We start from the raw sequence: 25,009 nt of genomic DNA on the forward strand, positions 1-25,009 counted from the left end.
GGAGCTCACTCTCTCTCTTAAATAAATAAATTAGTTAAAATAAAATTTTATATATAAAAATACGCATTTCTATCACCCAGAAAAATCCCCCTTGTGCCGCTTCCCAGTCAGCCTCCCCCACTCCCAACCCCAGGCAGCTGCTAATCCACTTTCTTTTTGTACGTTGTCTGTTCTAGAACTTGATGGAGACAGACTCCCACGCAGGAACTGTTTTGTGTCTACACTCTGCCTGCTTTGTGATGTTTTGGAGAGTCATTTTATGTATCAGTGTCTTGTTCCTTCCCATTTCTGAGTGGTGTTTCCATGGCACGGGCAAAGCCCAGCTTCTCTTTCACCAGTGAGGCGCGCGGGTTCTTTCCCAGTTTGGTGTGGTTATAAATACAGCTGCCGTGAAATTGCTGGATGAGTCTTTGTATGAACATGTTTTCGTTCCTTATAACAACCGAGAAGTAGAATTGCACCAGCATATGGGAAAGGCATAAAGAGAGGACCTCAAACTGTTTTCCTGAAGCGGCTGCACCATTTTACACCCTAACCAACAGTGTCTGCGAGTTCCTGCTCCTCCCCGTCCTCGCCAACACTTAGTGTTGTCAATCTGCTTAGTCTCAGCCATTCTAGGAGGACTGTAGCAGCCTCATTATCATCCTGATCAAAGTAAATGTTTTACTCAGTTATTTCAGAAGCAGAGAGAGCGCGAGCAAGCTAGCTTCCATCCACTGGTTGGCTCTCCAAATGCCTGTATGTCTGGGGCTACACTGAGGCCAAAGTGGGAGCCAAGAACTCAATCCAGGCCTCCCACGTGGGTGGCAGGGACCAAACTAATTGAGCCATGACTGCTGCCTCCCGTGGTTTGCATTAGCAGAAATCTGGAGTCAGGAACCTGAGCTGGGAATCAAACCCAGGTACTCCAGTAAGGGACACCTGAACCACTAGGCTAAATGCCTGCCCCTCAGCTTTCATAGACATTATCAAATGTTTTTAAAGTTCTCATAAGCTTTCACATATGCTGTATGATTCCATTTATATAAAGTTCATATGCAGCCAAATGAAATCCTTGATGTTAGACATCAAGGTAGAAGTGACCACTGGGGACCATGACCAGGAGGGCTGTGAGGTGGACTCTGGTCTGTTTGCCTTTTTTTTTTTTTTTTTTTTTTTTTTTGACAGGCAGAGTGGATAGTGAGAGAGAGAGAGAGAGAGAAAGGTCTTCCTTTTTGCCATTGGTTCACCCTCCAATGGCCACCATGGCTGGCGCGCTGCGGCCGGCACACCACGCTGATCCGAAGGCAGGAGCCAGGTACTTATCCTGGTCTCCCATGGGGTGCAGGGCCCAAGCACCTGGGCCATCCTCCACTGCCTTCCTGGGCCACAGTAGAGAGCTGGCCTGGAAGAGGGGCAACCGGGACAGAATCTGGTGCCCCAACCGGGACTAGAACCCGGTGTGCCACGCCGCTAGGTGGAGGATTAGCCTAGTGAGCCGCGGTGCCGGCCTGGTCTGTTTGCTGATCTGGGAGCTGGGCCCATGGGTGTGGTCACTTGCAGAAAGTCACTGAGCTGCACACTTACAGTGTGTGCCCTTTTCTGTGTGTGTCACACTTCAGTGAAAAGCTTAAAAGTTTTTGGCACTTCAGACCACTGGTGCTCTGAGAACCCTCCAGTCCCAGGTGGGCACCCATCCCTTGGAGGTTCAGGGAGAGAAGGAGCCTTTCAAGTCAAAGTTCCCAAATCCCCCAGTAGCCACCCCTCTGCAGCCAGCTGTGGTCCTCCCTCGCCCTTGCCCTCGCTTCCCCAGACAGCCCCAAACACTGGGCCATCTCTGCCTACTCTCCCCTTGTCCTACCTCAGGATTTAGCCCAGGCTTTCCCACTTGACAATGACCTAAAACAACCAAGTGCATCTTAAGTGCTCCCCTAATGTGTGCTGGTCGCTGTGCGTGAGAAGCACACAGTCAGAGCTTCAGAGCGGGAAGGCAGTCTGCAATAAATGTCATGAGATCTGCCCCACCCCGGCCCTACTCCCGCCTCCTGCAGGTGGTCTCCGAGAATGAATCCCACCGACAACGGAGTGCTCTGGGTTCTGGCCCCACAGGTTGAGTTGCAAGAAAGAGACCCACCCTGCGTCACAGGATGGATGGTTATGGGAAGGACATGTGGGACAGACTGCCAGAAAGTCTGACAGCCACACACAGGCAGGGAGGGGGCCTGGAAGGAGTAAGGGTGCAGCCTCAGCCCACAAAGCTCACCTGACCTCCGACTTGCCTCCAGCCCACTGGTCCTGCACCAACTACTCTCCACGTTTCTCCACCCAAATCCTTGAGCCTGGGCTCTTTGCTTCTCCCACCATCGCTTCCTGGCCACAGGGGAGGCCCTGGCCCACTGGGAGTTGGCTCTTCACAGTCCCTGATCTCCTCTGGGTAGCCCCCATCCTCGCTAACAGCCTCTGGCAGGGACCTCCAGGAAAAGGACAGGAGCTCACTGGGTCACGGAGGAGGATGCACCTGGGGCAGAACTGGGACGCTGATGACATCGGTGTCCTGCTTGAAAGAAGCTGAGCTGGTGCAGCTTGCTCTGTCCCTTAACATACCTGAAGTTGGGTTGGTGGTGGGAATAGGGGCACCTCTTCCTCCAGGGTCCCCATTGTCTGACAGGCCCCCTCTCCAGGACACCAACCCTTGATTTCCTCACTCTCACTGTGTGAAAGGGCCACCTCCTCCAGGAAGTCCATGATCACAATAGCCACACCCTAATCTCCAGTAGATGGGCACCGAGACAGAATGTGGCTTGCTGGTAGCATTCCCGTCCATGTCGAAAGTCCCATGGATAAGTGCATAGTGGAGAGGCCTTTAGCAATAGAATAGTCACAGGTACTCGGGGTTCTAAATAGAAATTGCATTTCCCAGCCTCTCTTGCGGCTTAAAGCGGCCATGTGACTAAACTCTAGCCAATGAGAAGTGAGCAGAAATGCTGTGTGCAACTTTGGGGCTCTGACCTTCTATGTCCATTCTTCCCGGTTCCCACTGAAGGGACTCAGTGGACACAGCAGAGCCAATCAAGGGCAATGTTTTAGGGATGGAGAAAAAGCAGGAAGTCCCCTGAGCCCCAACACCTCGCACTGCCATCACACCCCCAGTCTCACATGGGAGAGAAAACTAAGACCCCGGCACGTGGAAGTGGAAGGCATTGTATTTGGTCTCCGATGAGAGCAGCCTGACCTAGACTGTGTCCAGCACAGAGGAGGTAGGTCTGTGAGCCCGCAGCCTTCTCCCCTTCTGTTCCAAGCCATCCCAGACATCCAGGGTGAGGAAAAGGCGTGAAGGGGCAGTGCCTGCTTGCAGGAGGGGTCCAGAGGAGAGAGACAACGAGATGGATTCCGTTCTCCTCAGAGGCCCCCAGTGTCAACAACATGCCCCTCGGAGACTGGGGCTCACTCCCTCCTGTCACTCCCCCACTTTTCTTGGGGGCCAGAGGCTCAGAGTCAGGTCACAGAGAGGCAGAAATCACAGTGCTGTTTGTGCAGAGGTAGGCGGGTGCCTTGTTCACATGCCCGGGGCCCGAGTCAGCTCTGGTGTGGCCACCTCCTCCTCCTGCTCAGCCTAGGAGTGGAGCACTGCACGAGGTCCCACAGGAGGATGCATCAGGATCAAACAACTTCCCACAGAGAAAACCGTGGTCACTGGAGGACTCTGGGAACACGGGTTGCCCCCGGGTCCCCAAGCCTCAGCCTGAGGTCAGGGGACCAGAGGGGCTGAGTGGCAGTGTGTGTCTGTGGCTGCGCCCTGCAGCCCTCCACGGGCATGGGGAAACAGATTATCACCCCTGCTCAGGTGACCGGCAGGCTCAGGACAGGGGAAGAGAGATCTCAGAACAAAAATGGAGGGAGCAGAAAATGATTCTTGGAAGCAGAGGGGAAGCTGCTGAATCCAGAAAGAGCCCAGGTCACTCAGCCACCTGCACACCTGGGGATGCTCTCCCCATGGCAGGAAGACGGTGCTCCCCATCTCCAGGGGGCCCTGGCTCCCTGTGCCCTCTCCCCAACCTCCCCCTGGCCCAGGCACCACCCTGTAAGTGAGCACAGTCGCTGGAAGCCAGCCTGGGCCCCGAGGGTTAGCTGGATGCTGTGCCTTCGTGTGCCTGTGTGTGTGGAACCCATACCTGTGTGTTGTCCTTCTGAGAAGCCATCTCCACTAAGTTCTTGCCCCGGCTCAGCTGATGAGAACGTCTTGTTCTGCAAGGTCAGGAGTGCAACTCAGAGAGCCCCTTCCTCCCCACCACCTGCCCCCCACTCCCCTCCCCTTCCCACAGGTGGCCCCAGGCTGCTCACTGTACACAACGGGGGAGCCCTGAGGGCAGTGGGGCATTTTATCTTTCTTCCTCCCCAGTCACTTCTTCAACACCATCACGGCAGAGAGAAGGAAAGAACACAATGACAGCAAGATGGATGAGAGGCGATTCTAGAGAGGATTCCTACTTAGGAGGAGTTGGCTAAGAAGGATACAGCCGTGAAACTGGCAGAGGGAGGTTCCCCTAAAGGATGTGGGGGACACTGGAGTCAGGGGTGGTGGTCGCTGGGCCCATTCCTCCCGCCGACCCACCTCCAGACATAGCAGGTCCCAAGGCCCAACAGCAGACCAAAGAAGCCCGCCAGCAGTCCCAGGACCCAGAGAAGCTGCTGGAACAAGCGCAGCTGGTGCAGAGCTGGAACACAGAGGAGGAGCTGAGGGGGCAGTCATGGCTACGGGCCGCCTCCATCCTAACCCCTACATTCTCCTTGCAGCCCTCCATGCTAGGGAGCTCCAGTCAAGCCGTTTAGCCCAGAGGACAGACGGAGGGCTCAAGGATGGCAGCCTTGGACCTGAGAGTTTGGCCCCTTGCAGAGTGGCCTGCAGATGGCGCCCCAGTCCCTTACCTCTGGTCCCAAAGTAGGCGGAGGCAGAGCTGGAGCCCAGGGCATTGGAGGCAGAGCATACATACTCCCCCTGGTCGCTGGGCCGCAGCTCCTCCACCTCCATCCTCAGCGCGTTGGGCGAGGCCAAGATGCGGAGATACCCCTGGGCAGGGGGACTCCGCAGCTGGCTGGAGGCCACCAGTTGGCTGCCGAGGTGGAGGGTCAGGCTGGCGGGGGGCTCGCTGTCCACTCGGCAGTCCAGGATGCCCTGGAGGCCACCCTCGGGCTCCACGAAGACCGTCAAGGTGGGCGTGGTGGGAGGGTCTGCAGGGAGGAAGCGAGACCTCGACTTCCTGCCCCTCTGGCCCCAAGCACAGCGATTTTTCTCAGTCCTCAGCTACCAGGCAGAGACTGTTTCCTCACTCCTTGAGTCTGTGACCGCTGTGACCAATTGGGGGGTAGAAAAAGTGACCTCCAGAGGCCCCACAGCATCTGCTCGCTTCTGGGCACATGGGGCATGAGCAGCCGCCTCAGCTGAGCCCCAGTCCCTGGCAGTCGCTGGAGTGAGACCCATGAGGGTACTCACTGCCTGGCTGTGCCCAGAGCGGACCTCTCGCCTGCAGTACTGTGAGCTGTTGTTTGAGCACAGAGGTTTTTTGGGGGGGCACTTTTTATGGAGCCATAGCGGACAGATACAGAGTGGTCCCTGGTGAGGAAGGAAGCAGGCGGGAGCCCATGAGGGCCCTATCATGCGGCATGTGCTCAGCCTGCTTTATCTCCCATGCTCTTCACGGGAGGGGGGCCCATGTGTGCTCCACTTTCCAGGTGGGAAAACCAAGGCACAAATGCACAGGGCCACACGACAGTTGGTGGGAGAGCCAACTCTGGGATTCCAGGCCAGCACTCCACGCCTGCGGAGCCCTGCTCTCTGCAGACAGCGGGGCAGGGAGAGCTGGGGTGGCCCTGTGAGATGTGGGGAGCTGGGGCCGGGGCAGGTTCCACACTCACAGAGCACGTGGAGCATGACTGGAGCAGAGGCTGCAGTCCCCGTGGGGAGTTCTGCCCGGCAGTGGTACAGGCCAGCCTGGGCCCGGGCCACGTGGCTGAAGGTGAGCGTGGGCAGGGGCTCCACCTGGAGGGGCCGGCCATTCCAGAACCATGTGAAGGTGGAGTTGCCCACAGGCCTGGGGCCACCAGGGAGGTGGCAGCTCAGATTCAGTGCTGCGCCCTCGGGCATCTCCAGGCCTGGTTCAGCCACCACACGCACACCTGTGGGTCAGGATGGAGGTGGTCAGGAGCTGCAGGCCTGCAGGACACAGAGCTCTGGGCAAGCCCTGGGTGCGTGAGGTGTCGCTGTGCATTGTGGGGAGAGCTCCATCTGGCTTGGGATCTGAGCCTCTAGGGTGAGAGTATGTCTCCCCCTTCAGACTGACATTGAGAATGGGGCTGCTACCCCTCTTCCGTGCACTGGACCTCCCAAGACAGGGAGACCAGCTTTCTGATGGGCAAAGCTATGTCTTGCCCTCAGACTGGGTTCCCTGAGGTTACGGCTCTCCACTCAGGCTTGCTCAGGGCAGGGCTGTGAATGCAGGGTCACATTTCTCCCGCCACCAATGCCCTCCTTGTACACTGCAACATCTTGTGCCCCAAGGGCAGCCTGCTGGACACCGCCTGTAGGGGGAGCTGTGCCTCCTCCCTCAGATTAGGTTTCTCAAGGTAGGGCTGTCTGGCACCCCTTCAGGTCACACAGCGCCCCCCAGTGGGAGTTCAAGCCCCAAGCCCGCTTCTCCAACCCCCTCTCCTGCTCACCTGTGGCCTGCAGCTGTCCAGTGGTGCTGGCTGAGCCCAGCAGGTTGTGGGCCGTGCAGACATAGGTGCTGTTGTCACCTGCAGGTACATCTTGCACCTGCAGCCGCAGGGCGTTGCGGGCCACCTGGACATGGCCCATCTCCAGTGCTGAGCCAGTCATCCCATGGCTGGTGGCCAGCACCTTACCATCACAGGACAGGGCCAGCTCAGCAGGTGGTTCGCTGTCCACTGTGCACTGTATCACGGCCATGGGACCAGCCCTGGAGTCCCAGAAGGAGGACAGGACAGCGTCCCGAGGGGCATCTGGGGGCAGGGCAGGGCACAGATGCAGGCCTTGCCTAGGCACTGTGTCCTCCCCGATGCCCGCTGGCCTGGGGTTGGCAAGAAACAGGTGATCCCTCCCTGGAAGTGGTGCCTTCTCAGGAGTCCTGGAGGCTGGGTTTGTTGGGTCACTGGGTGTCTTTCCTCATCACCTGTGTCCTCCTGGCCTGGAATGCCCTTTCCTGCACCCACTGCAGTCCCGTGCCCATGCCCACACTCACAGGCCTAGAAGCACCCTCCACCACCCTCACCCCAGGCAGCGCCCACCAAGGATCCCCTCTCACAGAGAACTTGCAGGGCCACAGGCCGCGAGCTGCGTGTGCCCTGTGCATCCTGGACCTGGCAGGAGTAGGCTCCTGTGTGAGTCCGCATGGCCACAGGGAAGGTGAGTGAAGCGGCCGGCCCCTCCTGTAGCCAACGACCATTGTAGTACCAGACGTAGAGGGTGGGTGGGTGAGCGGTGGGGTCCTCACAGGTCACTGTGACTGGAGTCCCCTCGGGCACACTGGCCGACGGGACCAGGGTCACCTGCACGCCTGAACCAATGAGGCCATGGTCAGCTGGGCCCAGCCAGATGCCACAGTGAATTCCTATGCCTGTGGGGTTGGCCTGGGCCCACCTCACCCTCTAGGCGCAGCTCCAGGGATGCGTTGACTTGGCCCAGAGGGCTCTGGGCCGAGCAGCTGTAGAGACCCTCGTCACTGGGCTGGGGCTCCCGCAGCTCCAGGCGCAGGGTGTTGGGGACTGAGGCTGGGGTGGAGGAGGCCAGGAGGCGGCCAGCGCGGCTGATGGTCAGCTGAGCAGGTGGGCGGCTGTCCACAGTACACAGTACCAGGGCCATCTGCCCGCCACGGCTTTCCAGGAGGTAGGTCAGGTGCAGGCTGCGGGGGGCGTCTGCCCAGACACACAAAGCATACAAGGTGCCATCCCAGAGGAGGCCAGGAAGGCCATGGCTCCTCATCCCAAGGACCTCCCAGCTGCCCAATCTGGGGGCACAACTCCTCTGCCCAGAGAGGACCCAGCCCCTTCAGCCTTCCACTCTGATTCCATTGGCTGGCTGGGTACAGCGTGGCTGAGCTGGCTACCCATGGGCCCCGGCTGCACCCTGACCCCTGTGTGCTCCTGCCATTCCCTGCAGCCCCCCCTGCATCTAAGCAGACTCACAGAGGACATCCAGGGTGACAGGTCTGGAGAGGCGAGGTGCCCTGCCAATGGACTCCACACTGCAGCGGTAGGAAGCAGCGTTGGTGACTGTGACATTGGACAGGAGGATGGAGCGGGCACCTGGGCGCTGCTGCCCATCCTGATACCACGTGTAGGTGAGCTGGGCCAGGCGGGAGGTCCATACGAGGCAGGTCAGGTTCACCAGCTGCCCCTCCTGCACAGTGGCCTTGGGCCACACCTGCACGCTCACAGCTGGCGAGAGAGGGAAGGCATGAAGACACCAGTGAGGGTGCTAGGCCATGTAAGGCAAGCCGCCTGTCTCCATGCAGACAACAAGTCGCCCTGCCGCTGGGGAGCGCCGTGGCCTCAGGCGGCCCACCTGTAAATGGGACTCAGGGCCTAGGAAATGATGCACTCTCTCGAGTAGTCCCAAGGGGAACCCTGGTGAGCCCTGCATTGCTCCCTGGCCCTGGGGGAGGGCAGTGGGAGGAGCACAGGCCTCCCCTGCCCTGCTGCGGTTTCTCCTTGAGACACTTTTCCTATTAGCTTTACCCACTGGGCGCCCATGTAAAATCCTGTGTTTAAAAAGGCTTTTCAGGAATCAGGTGTGTAGACTAGCAATGAAGCTGCAACTCGGGATGGCCACTTCCCACAGTGGACTGCCTGCGTTCGAGTTCCTGCTTCCCTCCCAATCCCACCTTCCTGCTAATGAGCACCCTGGGAGGCAGCAGTGATGGCTGAAGTAGCTGATTCCTTACCACCCACGTGGGAAACCTGGATGGAGTCCCTGGCTCCCAGCTTTGGCCTGGCCCAGCCCTGGCTGTTGCAAGCATTTGGAGAGTAGAACAGCAGATGGGAGATCTCGCTCTGTCTCTGTCTCTGTCTCTCAGCTGCTCTTCCTCTCAAATTAATTAATTTAAAAATAAAAATAGGAAAGACTCTCCTATGAAACCACAGTCTGGGAAGTAGTGCCCTGAGCAAGGGAGGGAATGGAGACCACCCTTGTGCTCCCAGGCTTCTAAAACCATCTCCCACCTCCTCCCCATGCCGCGTGCACACACACACACACAGACAAACACACACACTCGGCTACACACTGACCCTCTGCATCGAAGTTGGCCGAGGCGGAAGCCTGGCCCAGGGTGCTGGTGGCCTCACAGGTGTAGATGCCCTCGTCCTCCAGCCCGGCCCCATGGATCTCCAGGCGCAGCATGTTGGGGGCCACAGCCACCTGCAGCCGGAGAGAGCTGCTCGCAAGCTCACCCACGCCTTGGGCAGTAGAGGCCACCAGACTGTCCCCATGGAGCAGCCACAGCTGGGCTGGAGGGTCACTGTCCACACGGCACACAAGGAGGCCCATTCGCCCAGGGCCTGTGTCCATCAGAGCAGTGAGCGTGGCCTGGCGCGGGGCATCTATATGGGGGTTGGTGCAGGGATGGTCAGGACCTGACCACCGTGTTCCCTTATCCAGGCTGTGTCTCAGGGGCAGAGCCTGGGCTGGGGCGCCCCTCCCTCCATGACAGGAAGACGACCTTACAGGACACGTGGAGGACGACAGGGGCAGCCAGGCTTGTGGTGGCCGAGCCTGGGGCCTGGGCTTGGCAGTGGTAGGCTCCAGCTTGTGTTGGAGTGACGGCTGCCAAGTGGAGCTTGGCCGAGCTCGCGTCCTGGAGGGGCTGGCCATCCCGATACCAGCGGTACGAGGTCCCATCAGGGATCCCCGTGGGTAACTGGCAGCTCAGGACCACAGCCTGGCCCTCCTGGAGCTCGGGCGATGGTGACACCTGGACCCAGGCTCCTGCAAGGAGAAACCAATAGCAGTGAGTGCTCTCCACCCCACCCCCCCGTCTGGGACTGCAGGACCCCAATCCTTTATTCCCTCCAGACTGCCACCCTGGGCCTACTTCAGCTCCTGCCTCTGCCTCCCCCTTCCAGCTCCCCACACTGCTCTGTCTCGGCTGTTACCGCGCACCCCCTGGAATTACAGGATGGCTCTGTCCATCAACCTCGCCCACCAGAGGGTGTGCCTGGTAGGAGCTGGGCTTATGTGACCTGTAACCCTGGTGCCAGGCACGGCGCCCGTATGAGTCAGCTCTTGACAAGTGCTGGTCCCACTCCCAAAGCGCTGAAACAGGAGGGATTAGGTTGCACCAAGGCCATTATCCTGGCCATAAGCTGGACTCAGTCTGAGTGACCATGGACTTGAAGGGGAGATTAGCAGCTGGACGACCTTGAGTTCTCTCTAGCCCTCTCTGGCCCAGCTCTGCATCTAAGCTCCAGGCCCGAGAGCCCAGAAACAGGGCAGAGGGCAGCTCCTTGTCAGCCTATGGCTCTGAAGCAGGAGACGAGGGTAGGAGGAGTGAGGTGCAGGGACAGCTGGGGTGGTGAACGAGGACAGAGGCCCACCTGAAGCCAGAGCTGAGCTAGTCCAGAGCTAACTGCTAGTCAAGTGACCATGAGCTCCTAAAACTCTGAGCCTTGCTTTCTCTGCCTGTGAAATGGGCATGAAAGCTATGAAGTGGGTATGATAAATAAGAAAAGAGTCACAGAAACAAGGCTCAGGTCAATGTCCCAGAATGGATGCTCTTGGTCACTGTGGGAGAAGAAGCCTGCATTTTTCTCTGGCCTTTGCACTATGGGTATTATCTTTCTCTTTTCCTGGCTTATCTTCCATATCTTATATGTAAGACTACTTATCTGTTTACAAACACATACATGTATACATGCATGCATAATTCACATACATGCATATTAAGTTTCTATGAGGATGTTTACTTTGAAACAAAATTATTACCTAAAGTAAGTTTTCTGGCAGAAAGTTCCCCACGAGAGCCTCCTTGTGCAGTTGCCACTGCCCCCTAGTGGTAGCTACAGTTATGGGTGCAGACATCTTGGTGGCAATGGGAGGGCTTCTACCTGCTGGCTGGAAATGATCTCCCAACTCAGGCAAAAAATAGACTCATGTTTCTGCACAAATCTACAGCCCCCAGCCCAAAGCCCGTCCAGAGCCCCAAATGCACCATGTCTTCAGAGAACTGATACTCACCTCGCACCTGGAAGAAGAGTGAGGCATTGGCTGATCCAAGAGCATTTGTGGCCTCACAGCGGTAGCTGCCAGAGTCCCCAAGGCCCAGATCTCGGACCTCCAGCTGCAAGGAGTTCGCCGTGGCCTTGGCCTGGAGTCGGCCATGGAATGGAAGCTGGGGTCCCAGGCTGGCAGCCAGGAGGTGCTCCCCATGGAACAGGGCTAGCTGGGCCAGGGGACGACTGTCCACGGTGCAGGCAAACACGGCCATGTAGCCCTGGTCCATGTCCAGGAGGGCTGACAGCTTTGGAGGGTCTGGGGGATCTGTGATGATGGGGGGAGCTCAGGCCATGCAGCCGATCACAGCCTGCTGTACCGTGGTTCCCCCGCCCCTCCCACACACAGGCAAGGCCCCCCTGGCTTCCCTCCCCCCCATGCCCGGCCCTGTGCCCCTCAGCCTACTCCCCCACCCTCCCAGGGCCCAGGCCACCCTCATGCATCACCCACAGATGACAGTCAGGACCGCGGGAGCCGACAAGTAGGTGTCGGACTCCGTGAGGATGCGGCAGGCGTAGAGGGCAGTGTCGGCTCGGGCCACTGGCAGCAGTGTCACTGTCTCCAGTGGACCCTGAGCCCATGGCTCCCCGTTCCGGAACCAGGAGAAGTTGGCAGGGCTGCTGGAGGCTGCCTGGCTCACGTTGCACGTCAGGTTGGCCTCTGCACCCTCCTGCAGTGTGTCCGATGGTCTGATGACCACGACTGTGGCTGCGGGGCGGGCAGCACAGGCTCACTTGGGACAGGCCTCGCTTGGACCACCTCCTCGCCCCCCAGGACTCAGTGGTCCAGGCTCCTGTCCTAGAGGGAGAGGGGTAGGAAGACCTCCTGGGGTACCCACAGGGTGGAGGGAGGAGCACAAATGAGCTCACCAGTGGGGACGTGGGGTGCATTAAAGGAGGAGGTGCACGAGGGGCCCCCCCTGTCCCCCTGAAGAACCCTTCTCAGAGATCCGCCTAAGCACAGAGCCCAGGAAGGAGCAGCCTCGGCCTCTTTGCTGTGGAGGGGGCTGCCAGGCTCCTGGGGACCCCACGCCTGTCAGGGAGAGCAGCTTTGCCTCCTCTCACTGCTGCACAGACATGGTTTCTCCTGCTGGACCCTCCTCAGAGCGGGGGTTGAAGAGGAGTAGTCCAGAGCTCCAGCCCTTGGCCCCCTGGCCACCCCCACACACACCTGCCACCACTTACCCTGGGCATTGAAGGAGGTGGAGGCCGAGGCGTTGCCCAGGGTGTTGGTGGCCTCACACAAGTACACGCCCTCATCCTCCAGCACCGGGTTGTGAATCTCCACTCGCAGCAGGTTGGGGGCTTTGGTGACTGTTACGCGCTGGGAGCAGGTGCTGCAGCCACCCTCCGGCTGCAGGGAGGTGGCCACCACAAGGTCCTTGTGGAGCAGCCGCAGCTGGGCCGGGGGGTCGCTGTCCACCTGGCATGACAGGAGGCCTCGCCGTGCAGCCCCGGCTCCGGCAGCGCCGAGGTCTAGTCGGGCAGTGAGCGTGGGCTGACGTGGGGGGTCTGTAGGGAGCAAGAACATGGGCCCGTGCTATGCCTTGGGTATGATTTGACTCCTGAATGCATTCAGGAATTTAAACCACAAAGTCTCATGTTGGCAAAACCAGGTATGGCGTTTAGAGGTGGGGCCTTTGGGAAGAGATTTGATTGGATCAGGCAGTTTGAGTGGCACCTCCGTGATCGATTCCTGGTGGCTTTATGAGGTGTGACACATAGACAGACACATGATTGCTCCCTGTGTCTTGCCCTATGAGGCTCTGCACTGCCCTGGGACCCTGCCAGCGGGAACACCATTACCAGGGGATGAACCAGTGCTCCTCCCATTGCCTGATCTTGGACTGTGAACCTCCATATTCGTAACCAAAATAAACCCCTTTCCTTATAAAGTTCAGCTACCTCGGGTATCTCACTGTAATAACAGAGCACTCGCCCCTGTGCAGCCCCGCAGGTCCGCTCCAGTCTGGCTGGGCCCTCAGAACACACTGAACAAAATATATCCCCAACCAGCCGGGCAGGCTGCCCACGCGTGAGGGCAAACGGGCCAGGGTGGGTGGGATCCGGGCCGTGCTCCTTGCACTGAGCTGTGACCTGAGCTACGACCTGCTTCTTCCACACTGCACCCACCACCTACCAGGCTGCCTTCCCCAAGTCCCTGCCTGCGCTCTCTGATCTCCAAACCGGCTCCCGTTGTACCAGACAACAGCTCAATTGATCTCTTTTCAGAGGTTCCTGAGACGGATGGTCAAGAGAGCCAGCAAGGGCAAGCCTGGTTACGACGCCTGCATCCACATCAGGATGCCTGGGCTTCAGTCCTCGCCCTGCTGCCTGTGAGGCACACCCTGGGAGGCAGCAGGTGACAGCTCAAGTCGTTGGGTCCCCGCCCTCCACTGGCAAGGCCTGGATTGAGTTCCCGGCTCCAGGCTTTGGCTGGCCCAGTCCTGGCTGTTGTGGGTATTTGGGGGAGTAAAACAATGGATAGAAGATCTCTCTTTGCCTCTCTGTCTCTATCTTTCACATAAAGTAAAATAAAAATAGAGAAATAAATATTGTTTAAAAAAAGAGAGAGAGGGCCGGCGCCGCGGCTCACTAGGCTAATCCTCCGCCTTGCGGCGCTGGCACACCGGGTTCTAGTCCTGGTCGGGGTGCCGGATTCTGTCCCGGTTGCCCCTCTTCCAGGCCAGCTCTCTGCTGTGGCCAGGGAGTGCAGTGGAGGATGGCCCAAGTGCTTGGGCCCTGCACCCCATGGGAGACCAGGAGAAGCACCTGGCTCCTGCCTTCAGATCAGCGCGGTGCGCCGGCCATTGGAGGGTGAACCAACGGAAAAAGGAAGACCTTTCTCTTTGTCTCTCTCTCTCTCACTGTCCACTCTGCCTGTAAAAAAAAAAGAGAGAGAGAGAGCGAGCGAGCCAAAGGCAAAGCTCCCACATGATCTCTCTCGGGAACCCCTGCAGAGGCAGCTGCTGTCTCGCACCACCAGCACACGGCTCCAGCTCATCCCTGTGCTTCTGTAGAGCCTCTGGAACGGAAGTCCATGATGAACATTACGTAGCCCTCGGCTAAGGTGGAGCGCCCACCTGCGACAGCACGCAGAAGGGGTGGTTGGTCCTGTGCTGAACAGTGTGCCTATGGAGCCCATGAGGGCACAGCCTCTGGGGCGTGGGCACCCCCGTAGGAGCAGGGCAACCAAGGGCCACCAGGAGAACAAAGCTTGGGGGTGGGGCCCACGGTGGATTTGAGGCTAAGAGCGGAGGAGCCCAGAAGGGCTGGGATTGGAGGGTAAGATGCAGAAGATGGGAAGGACCCCAATTGCATTCCACAAATTTCAGCCCTGGGTGGAGAGGCCCAGGCCTGTGACTACCCTCTGGAAGTAGACCCCAGGGCCGGACGGGGACCTAGAGGAGGAGGGGGTGGCCGGTGGGTTCCCGAGGGCTGAGCCTCCCTGCCGCAGGCAGTGGCCGGTGGCAAGGCGACTTACGGAGCACCGTGAGGACAGTGGGCGAGGAGGGGCCGCTGGCGCTGTGGCCGTCCTGGGCCCGGCAGTGGTAGGAGCCGGCGTCGGAGCTGGAGACGGCGGGGAGCAGGAGGCTGCTGCTGGGCCCCTCGCTAAGCAGGGCCCCATTCAGGTACCAGGAGAAGCGGGTGTCGGGCGTAGATGGCAGGCCGCTCCTGCAGCTCAGAGTCACCGCCTGCCCTTCGGCCACCTGGGCTGCCGGGCTGATGAGGAGGCGGGCCGCTGGTGGGAGAGGGAGAAGGGGCTGGGGAGGCTGGGAGGGAAGCCCTCAGGCCTCAAACCTCCCCAGGCAACTGCAGGCAGGTGTGGAGCATCTGCCGTGAACGCCAGTCTGGGTCTGTTAGTCGTGACTGGCACAGCTGAGAAGGACTTCAAGCCCGAGCCCAGGCTCGCATCTAGAACCTGGCTTCATCAACTCGCTGTGCCTACTGTGGCCTCAGAAGGAGGGTCAGGAAGACCCTATTGCTCTCTTTTCCTGCTAACACAGAACCAGCCACCAAAGTTTGATATAAAAACATAAACACAGGCCTATGAAGGGCCCTCCAAGTTCAGCGTGTGGGCCAAAGGAACAACACAGCCCATTCCACATTTCCCTTTTTGCCCTGGCTTCCAGGAAGCTCTGACGTTGGTATGATTGCATAGCCCAGGGCTTTAATGCAACCTCACCAGCTTGCTCAGCTCCTCAGTTCTGAGTCCTCTAGGTCTCCTCCTCAGGCTCCCTCCACTACCCCCTCGGCCCTACCCGGGCCCCTCTCACCATTGGCACGGAAGTGCAGCGTGGAGGTAGAATTTCCCAGGGCGTTGGTGGCCGAGCACTCGTACTCCCCACTGTCGGCCGGCTCCAGGTCTCGGATCTCCAGGTGCAGGGAGTTGGGAGAAGAGGAGACACTGAAGCGGGGGCCAGGGTCGCTCTCCCCAGGGGTGGAAGCCAGGATGAGGCCCCCGTGCGACAGCACCAGGGTGGCCAGGGGCTCACTGACCACAGAGCAGTGGAGGATGCCCACAAGCCCTGTCTGCATCTCCAGGAAGGAAGTCAGCTCTGGGGCGAGGGGCGGGTCTGTGTGGAGACCAGAGACAGATCTGTCACCCTCAGCCAGGGGCTGATCCCCTGTGAGATGAGCCCACGGCCCTTCACCTCGCTGGGGGCAAGCCCAGGAGCTCTGAGTGCCTGCTGAACCAGGCTGGGCCAATCACTCTGCTGTCCCAGCCACTCCTCAGGATGACCCTCCAAGTGGGGATCACGGTCCCCACCTTAGAGGCGAGAGACCTGGTGGTAGACCTGGCTGGGTCACCTTAGCCAGGTGGTCAGAGTGAATAGCATGGGGCAAACTGACCCTGGGCGCCCCCTAGAGGAATGCGTGTCCAGGGCACGGTGCTCAGTCTCCATCTACACACACACACACTCACACACACACACAGGGACGGCCACAGAATGATTGGCCTGTCCTCTTCATGTCTCAGTGCCCAGACAGACGTGGAAACAGCGAGGCTGTCACAGAAGAAAGGGGAATGAAGACGTGACTGAACGCATGCATGAACCTGCTTGGATCCTGGACCCCCAACAAATATGCACTAAAAGATATTACTGGGTTAACTGGTGACATTTTAATATGGACTCCAGAATTAGGTCTAATTTTTTGCGCTGCTCTTGCAACTTTTCATAAACTGCAACTTATTCACAAATGAGACTGCCTTTAAATGAAAGAAAACAGAGGCTCGCGGAGGGCCAAGCCAAGCCTCCCCCAGCCGTGCAGAGCTGGGGCTGGCGGCCCAAGGCCAGCTTGGCTGCAGAGTCTTCATCTAGCTAGAGCGGGGCCTCCATAACCCAAGACACCAGCCCTCCCTAGGAGCTCCCCCCGACCACTCACGGCGGACCACCACGCTGACGGGGCCAGAGCGCTCGCGGCCGTGGGCGTTCTGCACCTCGCAGAAGTAGAAGCCGGTGTCGGCCCTGGTGACCGAGGGCAGCAGAAGCGTGGGAGTGTGGGCATCCTCCAGCAGCACGTGGTTCTTGTACCAGCTGTAGCGGAGCTCGTCGGGGGCCTCTCTGGGTGTGTTGCACACCAGCGTCACCGTCTGCTTCTCCACGATGGGGCCTGCCGGGCTCACCTGGACCTCAGCCACTGCAAGGGCAGCACAGGGCTCCCTGGGGGCTTCCAGGTGACTTGCAGTCCAGAGCCCTCAGAGTTCTGGTAGCAGCCAATCAGCTTTGATCTGTGCACGTTAGACTCCACCCTGCATCCACAGCAGAACCTCCTGGAGTCGCCCTGAACCGCTTTGTCCTGTTCTGCAGGGTCCCCTCGACACGGACCCCATGCTGTCACCCATCTTACAGAGAGGCAGGGCTGGGACTCGCATCCCAGGAGGCACCAGACCATGCCAGCCTTTGGCTGTGCCCCGGCCTAGCTGCTCTCAGCCCCAGTAGCCTGGACCCTTCCCCGTCCTCTGGTCAAGATCCAGGCTCACCCAGGACTCACTGAACACATGGAGGCTGACAGGGGGTGAGACCGAAGAACCCAGGCCATTCCCCGCTTGGCAGGTGTAGATGCCGGCATCGCTCCAGGCCACCTGGGGCAACTGCAGCACGCGACTCCTGGCCTCCAGTTGAGCCCCGTCCTTGGTCCACTGAATGGAGCTCACCTCGGGGTAGCTGCTGTTCACCTGGCAGGTGAGCGTGACCAGATCACCTGGAAGGATGTTCCGCCCCGAGGGGCTGAGCAGGGCCTCCACGCCCCTGGGAGCGTCTGCAAGGCATGATGCGGGGGTTGGGTCAGGTGCACGGGGAGAGACAGGGGCTGGTACATTTCTGCCTGCCTCCCTTTCAAAACTGCACCATGGAAGCCCACCCAGGCAAAAACAAACAAACAAACAAAAACCTCATTCCTACCCCTGACACATCCTGATCCCTCCTTTCTCCACTGAGAGCCTGAAACGTGCGGCTTGGCCTGGCCTCCCCCTGCCTGCCTTCCATGGCTTTGAGCATCAGGACACTGCCCACTGCCGCTGCTCTTCCCATTGAGGGCCAGAGGCACCACGCGGCTTGCGTTAGTGGCCTGCAGTCACTGTCCGCAAGAGGCCAGGCCCTCGGGACAAGGTAACCGTTTTGTAAGGAAGGGGCCAACAATACAAGGCACCTCATTCTCTCCACCTTGTTCCGAAGCCTCTCTCTGTGTGTGACGGAGCTCACCAGTTCACAGTTTCAGGCGCTTATTCTGTGCCAGGCTTCCTTCCCTTCCCCTCACCCTGCTTCCCTCCATCCCCCACGTAGGTCTAGGAGACAGGAACGGTGTATCGCTGTCTCCACGACACAGGTGAGGAAGTGGAGACGGTGGAGGCAGGTGACCTGTGGGCGTCTGCCCACCTGTGAGGGAGCTGCAACCTGATGCCTGCGAGTGGCGGTTGTTCCAGAGCAGGCTGCCCCGCTCTACTGAGACGGGACGAGGCACAGCCAATGGCCGCCTGAGCTTTCTCCCTGCTGATGGACTTTGAGCCCTGTGGGGTGCACCCTGATCGCCATGGTCAAGAGTGACTTATGCAGCCTAAGGCAGGAAGCGGGGACACCGCAACTCCCCAGCACCCTTGGAGCGGGCTGAATCCCAGCCACTGGCTGCTGCCTCCCAAAGCTGCCGGGAGCCCCTATTCCCCAACCCCTGTGTCTCCCCCTCTCTTCCCAGCCTGGCCTCAAGAACAGGCCCCTTGGAAGCCTGCAGGAGGTAGGACACCACTGAGCCTGCCCCACCCTGCCGGTGCTGGAGGGCTCTGTCTCTCTGGGCTGCAGGAGGAACTGGTACCCATGTGGTGCACGGTTACGAGGTGTGGCCCCTGCACACTCACACTGCACATGAAGGTGGATCTCTGCCTGTGCCCTGTGGCCGGCCAGCGAGAGCTGGCAACGCAGGCTCCGGCCGTGGTCCTGCCAGGTCAGAGCCGTGTGGAGGGTCTCCAGGTGAATGATGCCAGTGGGCTCGAGCCGCTGGTGGTTGGAAGTGACGGAGCGGGTGTTGTCCTGTCCCTGCCACTGCAGGCTGACTTTCTCCTCCACACACGCGTAGGGCGTGGAGCAGTTGAAGTCCACAGCCATGCCCTCACGCAGCTCTGCGGGGGAGGTGATGGTGGGCGCAATAGGCTCCTCTGAGGACAAAGACAGATATGCTCAGGATTCCCCTTCTGCCACATCTGAGAGCTCCCTCTGGCTGAGGGGAGACCCTGGGCAGGGGGCTGCAAGGGGAAGAAGAGGCTGCTTTCCACCCCCAGCCCAACATGGAAGAATGTTAAGGGAGACCAGGGCTGTGGCTGGGGCCGGGGGCTAGAATTGAGGGTGAGATTGGGCAGGGGGTAGATTTAGGGCAGGGGATGGGTCTGTGAGCAAATGGGGCCAGAAGCAGCCAGGCAGCGGCCAAGCCCCCCACCTCTCACCCGTCACGGAGACCGAGGTGCCTTTGACATCCGACCAGCGGTTGCCCTCGCTGATCTCGAAGCGGAAGTTGTAGGTGCCCGAGTCCTCGGGCTGCAGGTCCCGGAGCAGCAGGTTGCATACCTTGTGCTCCATGTTCCCCAGCAGCTGGGCACGGCCTTGGAAGCGCGCCTCCACCTGCTTGGGGTCCGCGGAGTGGGTCACCACCTGCCGCTTGCCCGCATAGTCATAGTACCAGATGGCCGTGATGCCGTTGGGCACCTGCACGTCCGCAGGGAAGCTGAAGATGCAGGGGATGAGCAGACAAGACCCCTTCACGCCCTGCACAGTCTCGGGACTGGAGACGCCCCATGAGGTCCGGCCTGCAGGAGTGAAGTGAGAGGCGGGGAGAGGAGGGAGAGCCAGGCCAGGGGGCACCGCAGAGCCCTCTGCTCTGCCCCAGAGCACCACGAGGCCGCTGGAACTTACCTGGCGGGAAGAGCAAGACAAGGAGGAGCAGCTGGAGCAGGAAGCCCATGGTAGGTTCTCTGCTGGTTCTCATGTCCAAGAGGCTGGCTGGGTGCCCAGGGCCTCCTTGGGACAGCTCGGGCTGCTGCAGCTCTCTGTGCCGCCTGCTACTGGCCAAGCCGGAGAGAGGACAGGACTCTTAAGGACCTGCGGGGCCGCCACCAGCAGGGAGCCAGGAGCCCACGTTTCTGGCTCTGACTGAGCCAGGAGCGTCCAGGAAGCTTCTGTGTGCCCCTTTGGCCTCACCCCAAGTTCTGCTTTCCCAGCCCCTCAACCACCCCACCCCAGAGCAGATGAACAGCGGTTTCTCCCTCCTCCCACACTTTCCTGCTCCCCACCCCCACCAAGGCAACAGGAACTGGAGTCCAGAGAGGCCCAGTGGCTTACTCCAGAGTGCCCAATGAGAAGGATGGTTCCTTCCTCGAGATTTGTCTTCCTATCAACAAGCCGACCTGTTACAGGCTATAACGGCGCTGCCTTTGTGAGTCAGTGCCCTGCTCAAAAACCTTCTGTGGCTCCCTATTGCTCATGTGATATAAAAGATCATTGTTTCCTTCTCCCTGAGACTTTCCTGGGGCCAGTCCTCTCTGCCCCAGGGCTCCCTAGCTGCCCACTTCCGTCCCCACCACAGATGACCATTGCCTAGCAAAGCCTCATTCAGTGTTCAAGATAAGGCATGAAGGTGACTTCCAGCCGGACCTTCCCCTCTGGGGTCCCAGTGGCCACCCCAGGGCCATCTCTGTGCTTGCCTTGTCCCTGGCAGCTTGTGAATACCCATTTCTTAGGACCTAGGACAGAGGACGTGTAACCTGCAGTGCAGCAGAGCCCCCCAGGCACTCAGGGGTTCTCTCAGTGGGTGAGGGAGAGTATGGATCTTAGGGGTTCAGAGTAGGGGTGCGGAAGGGATAGAACAGGTCTGGGTGGGATAGGTGGCATTAGGGTCCCACAAATCCTACAAATACGAGTTAAGTGCCTGCAGTATACCATGCACAAGATGGCAGCCATCCTGCCACGCGTGCCAGGTGGAGGAGGGCTCTCTGAGTTGAAATGGGAGAAGTGCCAGAAACACATAGAAATAAAGCTATACAACTCTTAGAAGAAAACATGGGTGAGGATCTTCATGATCTTGGATTAGGCAATGCTTTCTTAGGTATGACATCACAACCACAGGCAATAATTGAAAAAAAAAAAGAGTAAGTTGGGCTTTATGAAAATTACAAAGTGTTTATACATTAAAAGACACTATCCAGAATGGCAGATGCCCTAAATAGCACTCTGGCCTCAGAATCAGCCCTTAAGGCATTTGGATCTGGCTAAAAAGCCTATGAGAGTTTCTCAGGCATGGAAACCCAAGACACTGTGGCAAAAAAATGACTTAAATGAAAGATCTCTGTGAGTGAGATCCCAGTGGAAAGAATGGGCCATTAAAGAAGGAGGTACCTTTCTCTGAAGGGAGGAGAGAACTTCCACTTTGATTATGGCCTTGTCTAAATAGGGTCAGAGTTTGTGAACTCAAGAGGCTTCCATAGCCTTGGCAGCTCATGACAAGAGACTCGGGTGATTACTGATGCCATAAACAAGAGTGTCAATTGTTAAATCAACAACAGGAGTCACTGTGCACTTACTCCCCATGTAGGATCTCTGTCCTTGATGTGTTGTACTATGCAAACTAACAGTAAAACTAGTATTCAAACAGTACTTTATAGTTTGTGTGTCTATGTAGGTGCAAAATGTTGAAATCTTTACTTAGTATAAACTAAGTTGATCTTCTGTATATAAAAATAATTAAAAATGAATCTTAAAAAAAGAGACACTATCCAGAGAGTAAACAAAAGACATCCCTCAGAATAGAAGAAAATATTTACAAATCATGCATCTGATAAGGGATTAATTTCCAGACCACATAAAGAAATCTTAAAACTCACAACAACAAAACAGCCCAATGAAATTCTAGGCAAAGACTTGAGTAGACACATCGCCAAAGGAGATAGACTGATAGCCAGCAAGTCCATGACTAGACACTCAGCATCATTAGCCACAGAGGGTGATGCAAACTAAAACCACAAGGGGAGAGTCTTTGTTCTAGAAGTTGACACAAGTTAGTGTACACACGTGCCATTCTTGAGTAAAGCTTCCTGGGAGGCCAGCCGTGATGTCTCAAGTGAGTGGGTCACAATATCCAGTGCCGGGCCAGGCTGAAGCCAGGAGCCAGGAATTCCATCCAGATCCCCCACAGGGGTGACAGGAAACCAAATACTTGAGCCACCCTCTGTTGCTTCCCGGGTGCATTAGCCAGGAAGCTGGATCAGGAGCAGAGCAGCCATGATTTGAAGTCGCTCTCTGATATGAGATGTTGGTGTCCTGAATGGTGGCTTAATCCACTGCCCCACAGTGCTCACTCCAATAAATAAATTTTAAAAATCAAAAGAAGCTACCGTCACATCCATTAGAATGGCTATTAACAAACAAAAAAATAAGAAACGTGATAAGGACAGGAGAAATTAGAACCCTATGCACTGCTGGTGGGAATGCAAAATGGTACAGAAGCTGTGGGAACAGCCGGGCAGTCCTCCAAAAGTCAGCACGGAATCAGCACAAGGCCCAGCCTCTCCGCTCCTAACTGCGTCCCAGTGCATGGAAAACGGGGACACAGGGACCGCCGCACCCACGTGCCCAGAACGTGACTGGCCAAGGATGAACGGATAAACACATTGTGGTCACCCACACAAGCGAGTATAAATCAGCCACAAGAGAGAACCTTAAAAACACCATGTTGAGGGAAATCCACCAGATGTCAGGGGTAACTCTCGTGTGATTCTCCTGAATCACAAGGTCAAGGGACGGAAAGCAGAACAGAGGGTACGGGGCGGGGGAGGGGGGGAGTCAGTGTTTCCCCAGTGCAGTCTGTTTCCAATGGTGAGAATGTTCTGGAGTTTGTGGTGATGGCTACATACCAATTTGAAGGTACTTACGGCCACTGAATTGTACACTTGAAGACAGTTAAAGCAATCAGTTTTATATGAGGTACATTTTACCACACATATCCCCTCACACCCTCACACACATACGCATACACGCTCACACAGACACCTCACATACACACCCTCTCACACACATACCTTCACATACACATCCTCACACACATACACACCCTCTCACACACACATACACATCCTCACACACACACACACCCTCTCACACACACATATACATACTCTCACACACACACTCACACATACACCCTCACACACATACACACCCTCACACACATACATACACACCCCCTCTCTCACACACACATACACACCTTCACACACACATACACATCCTCACACACATACATACCCTCTCACACACATACCTTCACATACACATCCTCACACACATACACACCCTCTCACACACACATACATACCCCCTCTCTCACACACACATACACACACTCACACATGCACACCCTCATACACACATACACTCACACTCTCACATACGCACACCCTCACATACACAACACCCTCACACATATGCATACCCTCTCACACACACACACACACACCCTCACACACATACACACATGCTCTCACACACATACACACCCTCACACATGCACACCCTCATACACACATACACTCACACTCTCACATACGCACACCCTCACACACACAACACCCTCACACATATGCATACCCTCTCACACACACACACACACACACACACCCTCACACACATACACACATGCTCTCACATTCACACACACAACACCCTCACACACAGGCATACCCTCTCACACACACACACACTCTCACACATGCATACTCACACACACACACGCACTCTCTCACATACACACACCCTCACACACACACTTTGCCAACTTTTCAGTCCTCTCCGGTCCTAGGTGCTGACTCAACAGAGGGAGGGAGGGCCCCGGAGGCCAGAAGTGGGGACAGGAAACCCATGACACTTCCCAGCCCTCAGCCCCCAGCCCCTCTGCCTCACAGGCTGGGCTCAGCTGACTCTGGTGGCTACCAAGGGATACACCTGAGGAGGGGCCCTGGATGGGGCCAAGTGGACCTTAGTCCAGGGCAGATGGTAGACAAGATGTCCTAGCAGGGAGCATCTCAAATGCATGGTCAGGATGGGAAGGACCCTGCTCCTCAGGGCCCCAGACCTCCGGCTGGGCTGCTTCAGGTCTAGCCTCTTGCAGAGGCTCAGCAGCTGGTCCCTAGTTCTTAGGGCAGTCCTAGGCCCACTCCTCTTCCAGGAAGATGTGCCCAAAGCCTCCATACTGGGCCTGTGGCCTGGGCGCATTTGGGGTAGGTGTGGCCCTGGGGCCAGAGCCGCACAGGGTGTCAGGGTCAGCTCCTTGGCAGCCAGGTTCACCAGTAAGATGTGTCTACGTTGTCCCCAGTTCCCCTGCTTCTCCCACTTGGGGATCTGCAAAGGCAATGCTGCACCTGGAGGAGGGACTGGATCTGAACTTGATCCCAGAATGGAGCACGTGGGAGGGCCTTTCCAGAATCCCATCAGTTACACACGTGTAGCCCTAACACCAAAGGGGTCAGTCCCACCAGACCAGCTTATTGGCTCAGCCTGTCCCACCTCAAGGGCCATTCTCAGCTCAGAAGACTGTCCTGGCAAAAGAAAGAGTGGGGACAACCCTGGGAGGGGAGATCCTTGTGCCTGTTTGAAAGCCCGGTGGCCTGGAGGGTTCTCAGCGCCCCCTGGTGGCAAATGGATAATTCTGGATCGCGGGAAAGTGGGTGCTGCCCTGCCAGGGCACGAGAGCTCTCCCACCCTAGGACCACCCCTCCCTCGGGCAACGACCCTTTTGGACAGCATTGACCCCCTAGATGGGAAATTCCTGAGATTCATCCTTGTGTCTCCAAGTCTAAGCACTCTAAAGAGAGTTTAAAACCCCCGCTCCTAGAGTTGGCATGGGTTGTATAGGTTGGGCTGGGGTGGCCTGGTCCATGGTGGGAGTCCATGTTTGCTGCCCAGGTGAGCAAGGGTCCCAGATTGTCTGGGGACAGTGAGCTGGGGCACCAAGTCCCAGAAGCCAGGTCAAGCAGAGGAAGTGGTGGTGGTGGTGGGGAAGCAATTTCCCTGCCACCAGCTGTGGCCGAGAGTAAGTTTCAGTTTCTGTTTCCTAACACCAGGACTCCTCTCCAACTTCCTTACGGGCTGGGTAAGGAGGGCCACGGGCCACGGGTTTGTGGCCAGCTGGAGAGCCCTGGCCTACACACAGGAAGTCAGAGTACAGACGGGTATCTTCAAAATAGCAGGAAGTCCCCGACACAGGCCAAATG

At 57.7% G+C, this 25,009-nt stretch overlaps 1 protein-coding gene across 15 annotated transcripts in view; it reads right to left on the reverse strand.

Annotated features, from left to right (window-relative positions):
• Nucleotides 1–3,164: 3,164 nt before the first annotated feature.
• The window catches only part of SIGLEC1 (sialic acid binding Ig like lectin 1), a 35,097-nt gene continuing 13,252 nt past the window's right edge, over nt 3,165–25,009 (reverse strand). For 7 of the 15 annotated variants that reach the window (XM_070052019.2, XM_017341747.4, XM_089308185.1 and 4 more), the window contains 22 exons: nt 19,662–19,810; nt 19,196–19,555; nt 18,614–18,910; nt 17,257–17,523; nt 16,648–16,902; nt 15,537–15,836; nt 14,744–15,001; nt 12,445–12,771; nt 11,711–11,968; nt 11,225–11,527; nt 9,716–9,976; nt 9,280–9,591; nt 8,179–8,430; nt 7,639–7,908; nt 7,299–7,550; nt 6,694–6,996; nt 5,893–6,153; nt 4,906–5,208; nt 4,592–4,694; nt 4,321–4,384; nt 4,152–4,224; nt 3,165–3,647 (listed from right to left, as the gene is read on the reverse strand). In XM_070052019.2, the coding sequence (XP_069908120.2) occupies nt 3,640–3,647; nt 4,152–4,224; nt 4,321–4,384; nt 4,592–4,694; nt 4,906–5,208; nt 5,893–6,153; nt 6,694–6,996; nt 7,299–7,550; nt 7,639–7,908; nt 8,179–8,430; nt 9,280–9,591; nt 9,716–9,976; nt 11,225–11,527; nt 11,711–11,968; nt 12,445–12,771; nt 14,744–15,001; nt 15,537–15,836; nt 16,648–16,902; nt 17,257–17,523; nt 18,614–18,910; nt 19,196–19,555; nt 19,662–19,810 (5,236 nt within the window). In that variant the 3' untranslated portion in view covers nt 3,165–3,639. Of the gene's footprint in view, nt 3,648–4,151; nt 4,225–4,320; nt 4,385–4,591; nt 4,695–4,905; nt 5,209–5,892; nt 6,154–6,693; nt 6,997–7,298; nt 7,551–7,638; nt 7,909–8,178; nt 8,431–9,279; nt 9,592–9,715; nt 9,977–11,224; nt 11,528–11,710; nt 11,969–12,444; nt 12,772–14,743; nt 15,002–15,536; nt 15,837–16,647; nt 16,903–17,256; nt 17,524–18,613; nt 18,911–19,195; nt 19,556–19,661; nt 19,868–25,009 lie in introns of those variants that run through there. The other 8 variants (XM_017341749.4, XM_017341744.4, XM_070052025.2 and 5 more) reach the window with 4 other exon arrangements.

The sequence above is a fragment of the Oryctolagus cuniculus genome, chromosome 11, assembly GCF_051225735.1.
Source record: "Oryctolagus cuniculus isolate XC-2025 breed Fujian yellow rabbit chromosome 11, ASM5122573v1, whole genome shotgun sequence".
NCBI lineage: Eukaryota > Metazoa > Chordata > Mammalia > Lagomorpha > Leporidae > Oryctolagus > Oryctolagus cuniculus.